This window comes from Henckelia pumila, chromosome 2 (genome assembly GCF_033568475.1).
Source record: "Henckelia pumila isolate YLH828 chromosome 2, ASM3356847v2, whole genome shotgun sequence".
NCBI classification, from domain to species: domain Eukaryota; kingdom Viridiplantae; phylum Streptophyta; class Magnoliopsida; order Lamiales; family Gesneriaceae; genus Henckelia; species Henckelia pumila.
The window spans coordinates 152,013,079-152,030,183 of record NC_133121.1 but is presented as its reverse complement, the minus strand read 5'-3'; the positions used below and the strand labels follow the sequence as shown (position 1 = coordinate 152,030,183).

Below are 17,105 nucleotides of genomic sequence, written 5' to 3'. Positions count from 1 at the left end.
TTTGATGAGGCGGGAGAGCGAATACTTTTGGTGGGAGAGATTAGGGCCCAATAATTTGCCTTGCTAAATTATTATTATTTTGAAATTGATTATTTTATATATAAAAAGGATTTTTTTTTGAAACTATATAAAAAGGATTATTTTCGTGGAATCGGGTAAAAAAAACAAATTTTAAATTTGACTAAAATTTTATATATTTTTTATATCAAATGTTTTAAAATTATTATATCAAATTATTTTGATTCGGAATAATTATTTACAAATAATATTAACATAATTAAACATATAATTTTTAAAATAACTATATATTATAAAAACGAAAAAAGGGTAAATTATTAAATCATAAAATTTAGGCTCATAAAAATAAATTTAATGTAATTATTGAATAAAAGTTTTGATAATATTTTTTTTAAAATGTGATATGAAAAGTTGAAAAATTATACGTTAGAGAACTTGAAATGCGTAGCGAAATGAAAATGAGGTTGTGTTTCGTCCGATCATTCTGCGACGAATTATTATTCTGTGTCGCGGAATGATCGGACTGATTATCATTCTGCGATGCTTTAAATTTGTTTTGTCGCCAAAAGATATTTTGTGTTTCTGAATGTTCGGACGATTCATTATTTCGCGACGTATTAACTTTGTTGCGTCGCCAAAAGACACAAAAAAATGCCGCGAACATTCCCGCACTATGTTTGATCCTTTAGCGACGCATAGCATAATAATCGTCGCCAAAAGTGCACATTCCGCGATGCTTAGCGCGCTACACGTCGCAAAATGTCATTATTCTTGTAGTGTAAATCACTTTACTCAATCAAATATGTAAGTGATAAATGCAGCTAGAGAGGACGGGTTTCAAAAAAAAACGAAGTCGACCCGATTCTCCATTCGGAAGTATTGCAATACACACACTTATGATCTTGCTGACAAACGTAAAAGACATCGCCAAGCGATGCTGTTGTAGTATCAAAGATGTTTCTAGAGAATTTTAGTGGGCAACAGGTCACCCCAACACCTAAAACAATAATGAAAATGATGCAGAATAGGGGTATTAATATCACCTATTACAAGGCTTGGAAAGGTAAAGAACTAACACTTAATCAGGTAAGAGGTGATCCTGATGAGAGTTTCCATATGTTGCCTTCATATTTAAACATGGTCAAGCAGGTAAATCCAGGTAGCATCACACATCTTGTTGTTGATGATAATAATAGGTTTAGATACATGTTCTTAGCATATCTTGATTGTATAAATGGATATAAATTCATGCGAAAAGTAGTTGCAGTTGATGGAACTTTTCTAAAGGGCAAGTACAATGGTGTTTTGCTTGTTGCTACAACACAAGATGGTGAATTTCACCAATTTCCTATTGCATGGGATGTTTTCGACTCCGAGACTGTGGAGTCATGGACATGGTTCATGTTGAAGTTACAAGAATTGGTACCAGATGATGAAGAGCTAATAATAATCTCAGACCGACATCAGGGTATAATTTCTGTTGTGGCAAATGGTTACTGTTGCGTGATTTTGTGCCCGCAACTGCACGGTGTCAAGTTTTAATATATAATTAGTAGAGTGTCGATCCCACGAGGAGTAATGTAAAAATTATTCAGTAACTGTAATTAAAATAGTTTAAAATTTATCTAGAAAATTAAATAAATATTTTTTGTTTTGAACTTAAATAAATTCAGAAAATTTTAGAAAAGCGCGCACACAACTTCAGAAAAATATCAATGAGAGAAAATGGTCTATAGATTTTGATTTCACCTTATTTCGACAACAACTACTCCTAATTAACTTAATTTCATGAGTTTCATTCAATTAATAGCCAAGAACACTTAAGTGTATTATTTCCCTCTTACGAGCAATAAATAATATGTATCAAATAAGATTCAATTCTAATATCCCTATTAAAAATCTAATCTTAGTGATATGTGTAAAACAATGTTCTTCCTCAGACTCCATTAACGTTATATACTCTCCCGAGCTATATAAACAATTAACGGTGTAATTTCTATTGGTCCTATTGAAACTCCCCTCTTCCGAGCAATGATTTTGAATAAATATGACAATTCAATTAGTTATCAAGTAATTGAAAATACAATCAATTCTAAAAAAATAATTAATCTAGGAGAATTCAATCCAATAAAATTAAAAAGTTGTAGAAGCGTCTCAACTAGGCTACATCAAATCTCTAGACTAAGAAAATTTAGTTCATGATAAAAAATAAATAAAACCAAATCATGTTCATGAAACTAAATATCAAATCAATAATATAAATTCGAAAGAAAGAAAACAAATCCGAATATGTGACGTCGTGTCCAATCGATCGATTTTCGTCTTTGTTCCTATGATGTTCTTCAAATTTTTGTGTATATTTTGAAAGAGTGGGTGCCCGGTTAGCCAACTTGTGGCTAAAGGGCTTTTATGACTCTATGTATAAACAATCTTTGTTTAATATAATTTATATTCATTAATGACATTTTCTTTATTTTTCTTCATATTGTTATATTGTGATATACTATTACTGTTTTGATAAAGACCTTGAATATACTATAGTGTAAGTAAGATGAGATAGTGAATAAAGAGAGATCACTATTATGAAACACATCTTATAGTCACTGTATATTCTAAACAGTTCCTAGTCAATTGAGCCGTCCGCAAATAAGGATAAGGATCGCTCGAGATTGAGACTAGCATTTGTGATGTCAAGTACCACGTTTCATTGGTAATGAACATGGAGATGTTCAAAGCATGCAAATAGATATTCATATGATGAATGATCGAACTACCCTATTCGGACTTTCCAAGTGGTTATCACTTATCGAGTGGATAAAGTCCGCGGTTTTGGTTGTACATCATTAGTCCTTATTACTTGAAACATCATTGAGACTTTATATGCTAGTACTATACTTTGACTCGTTTACCGACTCTATTGGGGTCATCAGGTGTCGGGATTGGGTACAGTTACGACACATATAGGAGTCGATGCTTTGTTGTCAAGGATTCACCACATACTTGCGAGTGTGGATATCCTATGCGATCTGAGGAGATATTAGTGTGACAAATCTCTGGCCAGAGTACTCGATGTGATTTAGGTTACTTGGTTCCTAGTAGCACATGCGATGTCACTATTTGATCTTCAAGATGCATTGTATAGTTATCGAATCTCGAACAACTCTCGATATACCAATGGTTGTTGATTCGATCGGGATATTTGGATGAAGGAACTGTACTGTACGCTAACCAAAATCTACTGGTTCTTGCAGGCACTATCAGTGATACCTAGGAAATCATGGGGCGATGTTGCTAGACGCTCTTACCATGATTCGATGGGTAAGTCGGAAATTGTTGTTCCGAGTCACAAGGAGTTGTGAGCCCACAGCTAGCTGTATCCCTGAACCATTGAGGGTTACACAAGTAATGGATTACTAAAACCCCGTAGAGATAGTTAAATTTAAAGAGTTAAATTTAATGAAAGAGAAGTTGGACTTCTTAACTAAAAGGGAGTGGGATTTCCTAAAATGATATAGGGATGAGCATTTTTGGAAATCACTGAATTCAGATTCAGAAAAATTATCTTGACTCTAAAAGATGCAGAAATGGTTTCTGTGCACATTGGTGAAATCAGTTTATCAATCGGAGTCACGATGAATTTTATATTAATTTCTATAACAACGGGCTTGGCTTGTTGGGCTTAAGTTATGGATTGTGGGCCCTAAGAAGTTAGAGTCCTAATACAATTATAACTTAATCTAGTCTAGAAATTATCTATAAATAGGTATGCAGTGTTCGAAAATTATACACAATTCAGTCTTGAATTTTCGAAAAACACTGCATAATTATTCAAGAGGATTTTCGAATTCTCTATCCCTTTTGAGAAAATTCGGCTTGTGATTTTTGTGAAAAATTGCAATCCGAATTAACAGATCAAATCTGTTTATTCTCTACGTAAAACTTCTGATTGATTTCTAGTGCAGTCAATCAGAGGGTTTCTGTTTTTCGTTAGTGGACCTAATTTCGGTGATTGATCGTGACGCCATCGGTTCCCGAGATTTACAAGAAGAGCAGATTAAGTTTTGTTAGTGTCCATAATCTCGCTTCGAGATTTTAAGGTAAAATATTTAATTGTGATTATTTGTTTTACTTACACATATTTAATCGTAAAAGTTTTGATACCCTTGATATGGAATCGTTCCATATAATAAAATAAAATTTTTAAACTTCCGCTGCACCGGGTATCAATTCTTGATTGATCTGAACACGTTTTCCAACATATTTCTCTCCCAATTCTTCTCTCTAATCTCACGTTGAAGCTCTCTCAAAATCTTCTCTGATATGTGGCTGCCGCTCCCCTCTCTCGTGTGCCAAAGAATCCCTTTTATATGTGCTTTAAATCCAATAAATAAAAGTCCACGAAAGTGCGAAGGTTTCCTACCCGAAAAATAAAAAAAAGTGACTTTCGCGATGGCACGGGCGCGCATGCAGATAGGGGCGCCCGTGCATGCTTCTCTGACTTCTCCAGGCTCAAAATTGCTCAACTGGAGCGGGCGCTCATGCAGATAGGCGCGCCCGTGCATGGCTCTCGGATTTCTGCTGCGCGGCAAATTTCAAAAAATCATATATCACAATCTAACTGTCGGATCGAGCTGATATTTTGACAGCAGCTTTAAAACATCCTAAAATTTATTATGAACGGTGAGATTGAATTTTGATTCTTCAACTAATTTGGAATGTAAAAATAAAAAAATAGAGAATTTTAAAAACTCAAACTATGATTGGAGAAATTTTTGAGAGAATACAAAACAATAATGACCCGCATCAATTTTGCAGATCAAATCAATTGACCAACAAAAAGATCGGGCCATTGATACCCCACCCGAAGATTATCCGAGTGGGGTAGCATGGACCCATTCATGAAAAATGGAGAAAGTGATTGGAGCCGTAGGTCGGCATGTATGTCTCAAAAGGGTAGAATTGGGGCCTACATCGCATTATTCTCTAAAAATTCATTCTTTTTTGGGTGCTTGTCTGTAACTACAAATTTTGCAAGTTTCAAACTTGCTATGAGCTGCCCGGGTAAAGGGATAAAGTAGAAATGTCGAGGTTAGAGACTGGCAAGGACAGCTGTTTGCCTTGTTTTTCTTGAGTGTGCATTTTCTCTCTCAAACACAAGTATGAAATAAGGTGAGACACTGAGATGAAACTGATGAAAGAATAAGTGAATGAATGAGTGTAACAGAGGCCATTTTTCGTGATTTAAATAAAACAGAGATAAAAGTGCCGTTATGGGATTGAAAATTGCAATGTGCAGCGCATTCGTACTTGTGGTGATGGTGTTATTGAGTTCATTGATTTCTTGGGGATCAGCTACTGTGTCATATGATTATAGAGCTATTTCTATTAATGGGCAGAGGAGGATTTTATTTTCTGGATCCATTCACTATCCTAGAAGCACACCAGAGGTATATTTATTGCGAATGTACTTTTACAACATTGATTCTTGAATGGCGAGTCTTCACTCAGAACGGCTGTTTTCTTTCTTTACATTTTTCCTCTCCCTTTTTCCAACTCTTTGAACTCGTTTCCATTTTGTTGGTACCCTCTTGGATGTGTGACATCTTTTGAGAAAATGGGTTGTTCATTAGATCATGGTTCGCCAAATTGTAGATGTGGCCAGATCTTATTCAGAAGGCGAAAGAAGGAGGCTTGGATGTGATCCAAACTTATGTTTTTTGGAATGGACATGAACCTGAACCTGGGAAAGTAAGTTGGAGATGTTAACTTTTTTCAAAACTTTTTCATTTTTTATTTCATATAACTGCATGTTTTTCCAGTGGTTGAAATGCTTTTTCTTTCGGTTTGGCAGTATTATTTTGAGGAGAGGTACGATTTGGTGAAGTTTATTAAGCTAGTGCAGCAAGCAGGGCTTTATGTTCACCTCAGAATTGGTCCCTATGCTTGTGCTGAATGGAACTTTGGGTATTGTGCTACTAAATACAAATGTAAATCTCTATAATAAAATTCTTTTTTAAAAAAATAACTTTCTGTATTGATTTTTTGAGTATCCTCTTGTTCCTATTTCAGGGGATTTCCAGTCTGGTTAAAGTATGTCCCAGGCATTAGTTTCAGGACGAATAATGGGCCTTTTAAGGTTGAAAAACTGACATTATGACACATTAATGGGCTTCTGTTAAGATATTTCTGCATCATAACTGTGACTGAATTTGGATTATGTGCCCTTTTGAATTTGAAAATGCTAAATGAAAGGATGCGATGCGAAAATTCACTGCCAAGATTGTGAATATGGTGAAAGCTGAAAAGTTATATGAATCTCAAGGCGGCCCAATCATTCTATCCCAGGTATTATTGAAAACAGTCACATTTTAGTCATTTTCTTCCACACTTGAAACACAACATCAATAAGAACCACTGATTTTAAGGTATCAACAAGAAATGTAGGAGTGCACTCAACCAATTGCATTGTGTTTGATAGATTGAGAATGAGTATGGACCAGTAGAATATGAACTTGGTGCACCTGGCCGTGCGTATGCAGAATGGGCAGCCAAAATGGCTGTGGATCTTGACACTGGTGTTCCGTGGATCATGTGCAAGCAAGATGATGCCCCCGATCCAATTGTAAGTATTTCTTCCTCGCTCAAATATTCTTATCTCCCTATTTTGCATTCGGATTCTTTGCCACAGTTCTGGTCCCTATTTGTGCACTTCAAATACATTCGATTATGTCGTAACTTTCCTCTGTCCATATGGTAACCAAATTGCCTTGGTTTCCCTTTCTTGCTATTGTTCTGGTTATAACCATCATAATGAAGCGGGCATATCTTGGATTTTGTCTCATTCGTTTAATGTTGTATCTTAACTGCATCAGAAATCCTATCATGCTATCAAACATATTCTGTCATGATCAGTGACTATGATATCAGAGTCACATGTGTTTTTATCATGCAGATTAACACCTGTAATGGTTTCTACTGTGATTATTTCTCTCCCAATAAAGTTCAAAAACCCAAGATGTGGACTGAAGCCTGGACTGGCTGGTAAGTATTGAAACCCTTCTTACGTGATTTCATGATTTGATGAGCTTTCTGAATGTATACTGTTTCGAAGCAACACCTAAGCTTTGAAGAGAAGTTGATATTTTACAACTTTTTGTAGGTTTACTGAATTTGGAGGACCTGTTCCTTATCGACCAGTTGAAGACTTGTCATTCTCTGTCGCAAAATTCATTCAGAAGGGGGGCTCCTTCATCAACTATTACATGGTAATCGAGTTGAATCTCTTACTAGACAGAAGTGGTGATCGGTTGGCTAAATGTTATTCTCTGTTCTTATTTATTAGTATCATGGAGGTACAAACTTTGGCAGGACTGCTGGTGGTCCATTTATTGCAACTAGCTATGATTATGATGCACCTCTTGATGAATATGGTATGCACTGGTGATGGGTTTTGTTGAAGCTTGATGCCTCGTAAATACTGTAATAGCTGCGAGTATATTACTACACCAATGATTTTGGATTGAATTCGAATTAAGTGTCGGGTTTTGTTATGCACATATTCTAAAAGTAATTAGAGTGCTACTCAGTATAAGAACTTAGATTTTTCTTATTTACGCACAGGACTGTTGAGGCAACCTAAATGGGGTCATTTGAAAGATCTGCATAGAGCTATAAAGCTGTGTGAGCCAGCGCTAGTATCCGGAGATCCAACTGTGATATCACTCGGAAGCTATCAGGAGGTTTATATATATTTTCTTCTGCTATCTAGCTTTCCTTGTGTAAAACAAAAAAAAGAACTCTGACCACACATTCGTTTTCGTCGTAAAGGCTCATATTTTCAAAGCCAAATCTGGAGCTTGTGCTGCCTTTCTTGCAAACTATGACCAACATTCATTTTCGATGGTGGCATATGGGAACATGCATTATCACCTACCTCCTTGGTCAATTAGCATTCTTCCTGATTGCGAGAACACTGTCTACAATACAGCAAGGGTTGACAAGAGATTTTCCTTATGTCGTTTATGTTTTTTAAAATGCATATTGGAAATGTACGCGAGACGTGGAAAGTATATTGACAATAATATGAATTTTGTATGAAGATTGGTGCTCAAAGTGCACAGATGAAGATGAAGCCTGTTGTCAAAGGATTTTCTTGGCTGACATACAACGAAGAGATATCATCCTCAAATGAAAGTTTTTTCACCACGATAGGGTTGATGGAGCAGATAAATACTACAAGAGACAACACTGATTATCTATGGTATTTAACAGAGTAAGTGTGTATATTGCGACTTTAAGCCATCATATTCGCCTTAATGTGCACACCCATAGACTATAAAATAATCCTTAAAAAATATACACCTCATTTTCCTCTGTGTTCTTACATTTTGGGTTCTATGTTCCAGAGTGGAGATTGACCCCAATGAAGGATTTTTGACAGATGAAAAGTGGCCTATTCTTACGGTCTTGTCAGCAGGCCATGCCTTGCATGTCTTCATAGAAGAGAAATTAACGGGTGGACTTTTTTTTTCTACAATGTAAAAGCTACTTAGTAACAGAGACAATAAAATATTCTTATACAAGCTTTTATTTCAGTCACTCTCATCATAATTATCTAAATTCTGCAGGAACTGCCTATGGAAGTCTCGAAAATCCCAGACTAACTTTTAGCCAAGAAGTAAAGCTAAGCTCTGGAATCAACAAACTTTCTCTGCTAAGCATTGCTGTTGGTCTCCCGGTATGTACGGTTACCCTCTCTCTTGTATTCAATGCCATGATCTATTTGACTTGGAATATCATTTCAGATATATTTGAAGAACTCACATTGAGTTCATGATTTATTAATGTTTTCTCCCTTTCGGGTGAATGAGATCAGAATGTTGGTCCACATTTTGAAACATGGAATGCTGGTGTTCTTGGTCCAGTATCTCTTAGTGGTCTTAATGAGGGTAAACGAGACTTAACATGGCAAAAATGGTCCTACAAGGTTAGTTTTTGGATGTGCAGAATGGTCTGACCGCTAGCATCTTTCATTCTATTCATTTTCATTACGTTCCATAACAGGTTGGTCTGAAAGGAGAAGCTCTGAATCTTCATTCACTCAGCGGAAGCTCAACTGTTGAATGGATTGAAAGTGCATATGTCACTGAAAGGCAGCCATTGATGTGGTACAAGGTGGATATTTTTTTCCTTTATAAATTTTGGCCCTTTTCATGTCCTTAACTAAAATGAGTCTAATCCATGCTACGTTGAGATAATATTTCTTGGATATTTTATATTTTCAGATATGTTTGAACATGTATTTTATTTAAGACCCAATAATGCTTACATAAACATGATGGAATAAGAGCATTTATATTTATACTTGGCTTCTACTCATCAATCAGTAAAATGATTCCATTTAAATTTTTCATGCATTAATCATTGTAGGTTCATGATATTGAAGTAAATGAATTTATATAATCTGAAGATCAAAATATGTGTCACAATTCCCCTAAAGTAAGACTTTGAGTTCAATCTTATGATTGGAGTCCCCTTCATGTGTCTAAATTGGCTTGATTTTTTATTAGTCTAGGGATGATGTGGTTCCAGGAACCATGGGTTAAAAAAAAAAACCACCTCCCTCAGAGTTTTTAAACACTTGAAAACATTCAAACAAATGAGTTTCCCTTCAAAAGATGTTAATATTATTCTCATTATTTTGTAAAATAAAGTCAGTTTTTTCTCTTACAATAAAGCTTACATTCGAGTCTTCGACTTATTAACCTCCATCATAATCATCAAATTAGCTTTTGGATCAATTTTCTTCTATTGTAATATTTTCACACTACTGGAGCCAGGACATTTTGATATATTATTGATTTTTGAAGGCTACTTTTGACTCCTTGGATGGAAATGAACCATTGGCAATAGATATGAATACCATGAGTAAGGGCCAGGTTTGGATAAATGGGCAGAGCATTGGACGCTATTGGAATCAATACAAAGCATTAGGCGGCAATTGTAGTGCCTGTAATTATTCTGGTTGGTTTGACGAGAAAAAATGTTTAAGTAACTGCAATGAAGCTTCTCAAAGATGGTAATAGGAATATCTACGAGGCACCAATGTATTTCTGTCTCAGATACAACATATTTTTCTGAGAAAGGGCTGGTATTTTTCAGGTATCATGTCCCTCGGTCATGGCTCTATCCATCGGGAAATCTATTGGTTGTGTTTGAAGAATGGGGAGGGAATCCTGATGGGATTTTGTTGGCCAAACGAGAAGTAGAAAGCGTATGTGCAAACATATATGAGTGGCAGCCAACCTTAGTGAATTGGCAAATGAAAGCATCAGGAAAAGTGAACGAACCTTTGCCACCTAAAGCTCATCTTTCATGTGCACCTGGTCAAAAGATCTCTTCAATCAAATTTGCTAGCTTTGGAACTCCTGAGGGATTTTGTGGTAATTTCAGTCAGGGAAGTTGTCATGCATTTCATTCCTATGATGTGTTCGAGCAGGTACGTGTACATCATACTCAAAGTTTTGGATTCATGTTAAAATTCATAATTTACATTTGTCGAGTTTCAAAATACTGTACTCAGTGTTGTAAGTGATGGTGGGCGGTGGCGAGGCGGTCAGGGAATGGTTACCTTCTAAGCAGTGATTTTTTTTACTATTTTTTATGCATGATTACATATAATCATACAATATATGCATAAACTACATCTGGTGATTAAGATGACTATTGTGTTTTGAATAGAAAGTGTGTAATGTATTACTGTTAAGTTTTTTTAAAAAAATTTATTGACTTTTGTCTGCATCGCCTACCTCGCCCACCCCGGCTCACCTTTGACCGCCTACAAAACCGTCTAAGGCTAAGGTGGTGTGGTCGATGGTGGGCTCCCGCCTAGGTGGCTACCTCGACTGTCATTTAGAACAATGACTGTACTAATTTGAAAATTCAACCTCAAAAGGCTCATTTTTTTGGAAATATTTTTTCATGCATTATGAAACATGTTAAAACATATAGTAACGACACGATTTATGACATTGCAATTACTTAAACTACATTAAAACAGATCAAGATGCATAAAATAGTATGATTAAATCTCGGATCTTTATGCAAACTCATGAACACTCGAGCTCAACTTTCATGTGTTTGAGCTCTTTTTGATTTACTTGTGTAGCCGCCAGCCGGAACTTGAGTTGAGTGTTGCCCAATTGGCAACAGGACTCGATCAAGTATGACTGATTTACAAGGGACTCATCTTGCTTTCACCCTTAGTCAAGCTGCTATGTATTCAACTTCTCCTTAATCTTTTGTTCTCGTTTGGCAGTATTGCGTAGGGCTACAGACTTGCTCGGTGCCCATAGCACTGGAGATATTTGGTGAAGATCCGTGCCCAGATGTTATGAAGAAACTTTTTGTAGAGGCCATCTGCACTTAACAACGCCAAGAAACCATGGCAGAACTTGTTCTAGTTTCTGTCTGTGTTGGAGTTCATCTGATTTTTAAGGCCACGATTCTAGCTTCATATTCATCACAAGCATTTATTTAGGCTTTGGCGGGGTGAAGAAGTACATATATGCGACTCCACCATCTAGTCCGGAAGACGGTTACCAGGATCTTGCTATTGATTTCCACATAAAAACATATGTTTTGTAATTTTAGTTATCATCCTTTCAGCCTGAAATTATTATGCCGAAATTTGGTGTTGACGAGTAAAGAATGCACGTCGAGAAGGCGAAAATGAATGAACCTACGATGGATTGGTGCATGTTTGGTGAATCCAGCAATAGGATTCTAGCTAAATTTTAACTATGCTACACGATTAGATATTGGAGTAGTTCCATGTAATAGAGAGTTGCTCTGATTGCAACTCTTGGCACTTATTTCACAAGGAAATTATAAGAGGATGTTTACGGGTTAATTGCATTAGGTGCTTGTGAACTACTTACGGGTTAGTTGCATTAGGTGTTTATAAAAAGTCTAAAAGAATCTTTTTAAGTTAAAAAATTTTCATTTCAAAAATCAAGTACATTTTACCTGTGTTAAAAAACAAAACAAAACAAAACTCACACTACATGAACATTTATCTTACTTGTTATATTTGGTCTAACTATGACTCTTAGAAAAAGAGTAAATTAACAATTAACGAAATTTATATTTATTTGAATGCTAAAATCTCAAGTTTGAGATGAGATCTTGAGTTTTGTGGAGTAATTGTGGCTTTTGAATTCAAAAATTATAAACTTAGTTTCAAGGAATATATTTATCTAAAAAACCAATCTTTGTGGAAGATTGTTAATTGAGAAGCACAAATTATAATATAAATTTTTTTAACTGAATTTTATTAATGTTTTTTGTGTTTATCTAATGTTATTTCATCCAAAAATATATTGTTACTTTTCATGTACATCATAGATCATTAGGTTCATTGAAAGTTTGAACAATGATAAAAAATGTGAAAAGATATCAAAAGTGGAAATTTTGTTAAAGGGTGTGAACGCACTAAAGAACCATTAAACAAAAAAAAAACATTAGAAATGTTGATCGAAGATGTCATGAAGCTCTATCCTTATTTTGACAATACTGAACTGCTCAAGCTCTAGTTATAAATTTCAATATTTTAGATTATATATTGATTTATATAACTATTTTTTTTTTATAATTTGACTTGTCAAATTAATTTATGGACCTAAATGGATTGATTTAATTAAGGCCCACGTTGGGATCTGATCATATCTCAAGGCCCACGTTCGGCCCACCGTGATAAACACACAGGGGAACAGCGATCCTTCAAAGTAGAATCCGCGATTCGCCGTCAATTTCAAGGGGCGAAAGTTAGGGTTTGCGAGACCCTCTTCAAATTCCAAATATTATCATACATCTTGTGTATTATATTTGTCAGTGATTGAAAAATTTAGAGGCTAGCGGGTTGCAGATTGTATTCATCAGGTGCAGGTCCTTTTATTTTTAGGGATTTCCTTACTTTTAGGTGTAAACAATCAATCGCAAGCCGTCGAAAGGTAAAGAAAAATGCCAGAAATGCTGGAATATATTTATTTACTACCGAGTTTTCTCTTTGATAGGTAGGATAGAACAGATGGATTACGGTGTAGCTGACCCGAACGCCGCCGTTTATGGCGGCGAACATGACGAGGAACCACAGTATGAAGGGCAATACAATGAAGCAGAAGAGGGAAACTACGGGTCAATTGATAGAATAGATGATAGTGCAGGCCGTCATGAGTTGAAGCATGATTCTTCTTCGTCAGCAGGGTTAGTTGTGTTAGCTTGTGTCGTAGGTCCATAGGAGTTTATATGATTAGATTGAAATGCTTTGTTTAGTTTAGTTTGTGCATATTCTGAGGGGTGAGATGGGTTTGGGTTTCCATCCCCAAGAAATGGTGAAGGGTATGAGAAATGGTAGTAACTGCTGGTTTTTTGTTTCTCTTCTTGTGATAGAAAACTCTTCGTCGGAGGCATTGCATGGGAGACTTCAAAAGGTAGTGTGAGCATTTGTATTCCCAGTATTCATAATGATATTTGCTTTTTATTGTTATTTTTTCCTCTTGGATTTTTGATTGAGTTTCGAAATTGTGTATTTTTTGTGTATATCAAGTGTGTGCCCTGTTTAGACACTCCGCCATTTACCATCTAATGCTGCTAATTAACTTAACTCCTACTCTATGAGTGTTGTGGGAGTGGGGAAGACATGGTTGAAGACTTGAAGTTGGTCTAGACATAGATGTGTTGGATGGGGTTGATGGAAGGCCTTTGTTTGCTTCCAAAAAATATGTGGAAGCTGCAAGTAAGAAAGGTGTGTAAATGATAGGGAGTGGTGGAGAAACAGTATGATTAACTAAAAGAGGACGATGGTGGAACAGAAAGAAAAAAGAATCAATTTGGTAAAGGATAAGCATGGTTCTGATTTTTCTTGTCTCTTAACTATTGTTGGTATCACTGGTTTCCTTCTTGTGGAAGAGATGATATATGATTACTTTGATTTGAATTTTGAGGATACTTATTGCTCTGCTAATCAATGGGCTTGTTAGAAAAAGTTCATGAATGTAAAAATGAATCTTTAATTTATGTACTTAACAAACATATATATTAAGAAACAAATCAATTTGGAGAAATATCAAAGAAATATCTTCAAACTTTAAGCTCGATTGTTCTACGTAGTTATCATGGAAGACAAAGGAAAATATGTGCTTATGGTATTTGAGCATTAGCACGTGACTTCTGATTGGGAACAGTATTAGAATGTGATTGGTGTTCTCTGGAGCACTTTTGGGGATGTGTGGTCTATCATTTTTTTATGTTTACGAGTGTCCAATTTTTGTTTTTCCCACCATAGTTGATTATTTTCTTTGTTTTGTCTTCCCTATCTCCACCTTGTTGGGTAATACTGGTGTATTATTGAGAACTTTTGCGGTGTTCTGGAATCTCTCTCCCCAATGTCTTATCAAGTCTGTTGATACCTATCATTGAAGTAATATCAGGTTGTAGCTGTCATTAAAATATGTTTTTGGCACTTTCATTTCAGAATCCTTTAGTAGGTACTTTGGGAAGTATGGAGAAATTATAGATTCTGTAATAATGATGGATAAAATTACTGGAAGACCACGTGGATTTGGATTTGTAACTTTTGCTGATCCAGAAGTTGCTGAAAATGTTTTACTCGAAGAGCATGTCATTGATGGTAGAGCGGTAGGATATTTTTATTTATTATCTGAGACAGCTTTCGAATTATACTTTACAACTATATACGTAATTTTATTTTAACTCACATGGCAGGTAGAAGTAAAGAGAACAGTCCCTAGGGAGGACACCCAAGGTGGAGGAGTGCCAAAGACAAAGAAAATATTTGTGGGTGGTATTCCATTGTCAATAAACGAAGGTAATTCATGACTATGTTCTTTTACTTGTTTTTACATGTGTGACCTTTATTGACCTTTCCGTTTTTTAACATTTCCATTTAGACGATTTGAGGGATTATTTCTCTTCTTACGGTAATATTGTGGAGCATCAAATCATGCTGGATCATCAAACTGGTCGGTCCCGAGGTTTTGGCTTTGTAACTTTTGAAAATGAAGATGCTATTGATAAGATACTTGCTCATGGTCGCATGCATGAACTTGGTGGAAAGCAAGTGAGTCAGATCACACACAATGTGCTTAATTGATTGATCTTATGGCATTACTCCTTGACTAATCACTCAAATGTAAAATTTATTCAGGTTGAAATAAAGAGAGCTGAGCCAAAAAGGTCTGGCGACAATTTTAGCGAGAGTCGCTCACGTTTTGGAGGTAGCAGTTCAAAATTTAGTGGTAATTTTGCTAGTGGTTCAAAAGGTGGTTTCGGAGGTGGCTACAATGGTAAGATGGATAAACCATATGGCGGCTATGGCGGTTATGGCAGCTATGGTGGTTATGGAAACTTCTCTGGGAATTATGGTGGTGGTTCTGCAGGATTTTATGGAGGATATGGTGGATATGGCTATGGTTACGGATTCGGCGGACCTATGTACAATGGTGGTGCGTATGGAGGTGGTGGGTTTGGGGCCACCTCTGGATATGGTGGTGAACCCACTGGTTATGGTGCAGGTAAAGGGTACAGTGGTTCCATTGGTGGATATGACGGTGGTAAAAGCTTTGGAGGAGGTGGCGGTGGAGGATATGGCCCGGCAAAAGGGTATGGTGGCGGCGGTGGTTATGGCGGTGGGGGTGGTGGTTATGGCGGTGGCGGTGGCATTGGCGATGGTTATGGCGGCGGCGGTGGTGGCGGCGGCGGCAGTGGTTATGGAAGTGGTAAAGGATATGGAAACGGAAATTTTACTGGTGGGAGGTTCCACCCGTACCGGAAGTGAGATCTGCCACTGAACGTTTGGCACAGATCCGTAATTTTATGTAAGTTTAGGGGTTGTAGAATTGATTGTGAAATCATATTTGCTTGGATCCACAATAGGAAGACTATTCCTTTTTCATTGGTGCTTTAAATCACCGCAGAACTAAACTGTAGTTTGTTTTATGAAAGATATTTATTGTGCAATTTTATCTGATGATGTATCATTATAAACGAGCTTGCGGTCTCGGTTTGAGATCGTATACTTATTGTTGTTAAGACATATGTACTCTTGGTTTGATGGAATGAATATTGGAATATGAGTCAAAGGTTGAATTGCGACAAAATGTGCTGTGAATTTATTACCCGTTGGGATCTTCGGTGGGAAGGATTTTATGTCGTGTGAGCCTCATCATCTTTCAGGTACATCAAATAAATATAAAAAAAATGTGTACTCTATCACCGTTGGATCAATAAACCCAAATGCAAGCACCGAATGTCTTGTCATTTGCATTAAATTTTGTAGTAGATTTCTTTGTAACGAGGTACGAGTTCAATTTATTTTATGGGTATTACTCTAACCATAGATCTAAAGTTTCATGATTTGTCACGGTAACAATATATCATTAATTACGTCCATATAGAGATATGAACCATTAGATACATGATTTGGGTACTATTTTTACAGTAGGATCTCATTAACTGAGATACGGATTCTTTCTCTGAGTAAGAAGAAAGTAATCAAATGAGTTGGAGTGTCATTTACACGCTAAGGCACCGTTTTGTTTGCCATATTACTAATATATGTATAACTCATCTCATCTCACGTTCTTCTCATCATATTATTTATGTATATATTAACTATTTATTTTACATCAATCAATTCATTAATTATTTATCTCACATCAATCAAATCATTGAATTTAAATTACTATATTATCCCTTATAAATAATATAAATTTTATTTTATTTATTGTTAAAAAGACAAAATAGTCATTTAACATTTTTATATAAAATTTAATCAATCAAATCAAATATACTATAATCTATCAATCAAATCCAATACTATTTTAACTATCATTTCTTATTTATTTTTAATTACATTATATTACTCATCTATATATTACTTATAATATACCTCAAACAAAACGGTGTCTAATAGTTTTTTAAAAAACTTTTAAATTTGTCTAATAAGTTGACAATGTTGGTATATATGTGTGGTGTTGAGAATGATTCGAAGATGACAGAAAATCAGA

The 17,105-nt window shown here is 35.8% G+C and overlaps 2 protein-coding genes across 4 annotated transcripts; both read left to right on the top strand.

Moving 5' to 3' along the window:
- The first annotated feature begins 5,162 nt into the window (after positions 1 to 5,162).
- Positions 5,163 to 11,768, top strand: LOC140880098 (beta-galactosidase-like). 3 transcript variants are annotated; one of them, XM_073284207.1, is made up of 19 exons: positions 5,163 to 5,465; positions 5,671 to 5,766; positions 5,870 to 5,982; positions 6,088 to 6,154; positions 6,271 to 6,363; positions 6,497 to 6,640; positions 6,971 to 7,059; positions 7,178 to 7,283; positions 7,361 to 7,448; positions 7,639 to 7,757; positions 7,846 to 8,010; positions 8,118 to 8,290; positions 8,424 to 8,533; positions 8,646 to 8,755; positions 8,894 to 9,004; positions 9,082 to 9,192; positions 9,888 to 10,096; positions 10,180 to 10,516; positions 11,336 to 11,768. In XM_073284207.1, exons 1-19 carry the CDS (start codon positions 5,289 to 5,291, stop codon positions 11,444 to 11,446), a joined length of 2,529 nt encoding a protein of 842 aa, XP_073140308.1. In that variant the 5' UTR covers positions 5,163 to 5,288; the 3' UTR covers positions 11,447 to 11,768. The 3 variants fall into 3 exon arrangements, with proteins under 3 accessions (XP_073140308.1, XP_073140310.1, XP_073140309.1); XM_073284209.1 differs by lacking the exons at positions 9,888 to 10,096; positions 11,336 to 11,768 and having other exon boundaries at positions 10,180 to 10,361; XM_073284208.1 differs by lacking the exons at positions 5,163 to 5,465; positions 5,671 to 5,766 and having other exon boundaries at positions 5,899 to 6,005.
- A 1,030-nt stretch (positions 11,769 to 12,798) lies between these two features.
- On the top strand, positions 12,799 to 16,114 carry LOC140880671 (uncharacterized). Its single transcript, XM_073285308.1, has 7 exons — positions 12,799 to 12,957; positions 13,092 to 13,281; positions 13,468 to 13,508; positions 14,552 to 14,715; positions 14,803 to 14,905; positions 14,988 to 15,157; positions 15,245 to 16,114. Exons 2-7 carry the CDS (start codon positions 13,106 to 13,108, stop codon positions 15,872 to 15,874), a joined length of 1,284 nt encoding a protein of 427 aa, XP_073141409.1. The 5' UTR covers positions 12,799 to 12,957; positions 13,092 to 13,105; the 3' UTR covers positions 15,875 to 16,114.
- Positions 16,115 to 17,105: the final 991 nt, after the last annotated feature.

What these genes read in the sequence shown, in the direction of transcription:
- LOC140880671 (XM_073285308.1), top strand. Translation starts at nt 13,106, where the DNA reads ATGGATTACGGTGTAGCTGACCCGAACGCCGCCGTTTATGGCGGCGAA. An exon ending in ATGTCATTGATGGTAGAGCG is followed by an intron (nt 14,716 to 14,802) that starts GTAGGATATTTT and finishes CTCACATGGCAG; the next exon opens with GTAGAAGTAAAGAGAACAGT. An exon ending in ATGAACTTGGTGGAAAGCAA is followed by an intron (nt 15,158 to 15,244) that starts GTGAGTCAGATC and finishes AAATTTATTCAG; the next exon opens with GTTGAAATAAAGAGAGCTGA.
- LOC140880098 (XM_073284207.1), top strand. Translation starts at nt 5,289, where the DNA reads ATGGGATTGAAAATTGCAATGTGCAGCGCATTCGTACTTGTGGTGATG. An exon ending in TGTGCTGAATGGAACTTTGG is followed by an intron (nt 5,983 to 6,087) that starts GTATTGTGCTAC and finishes TTCCTATTTCAG; the next exon opens with GGGATTTCCAGTCTGGTTAA. An exon ending in AGCCATTGATGTGGTACAAG is followed by an intron (nt 9,193 to 9,887) that starts GTGGATATTTTT and finishes TGATTTTTGAAG; the next exon opens with GCTACTTTTGACTCCTTGGA.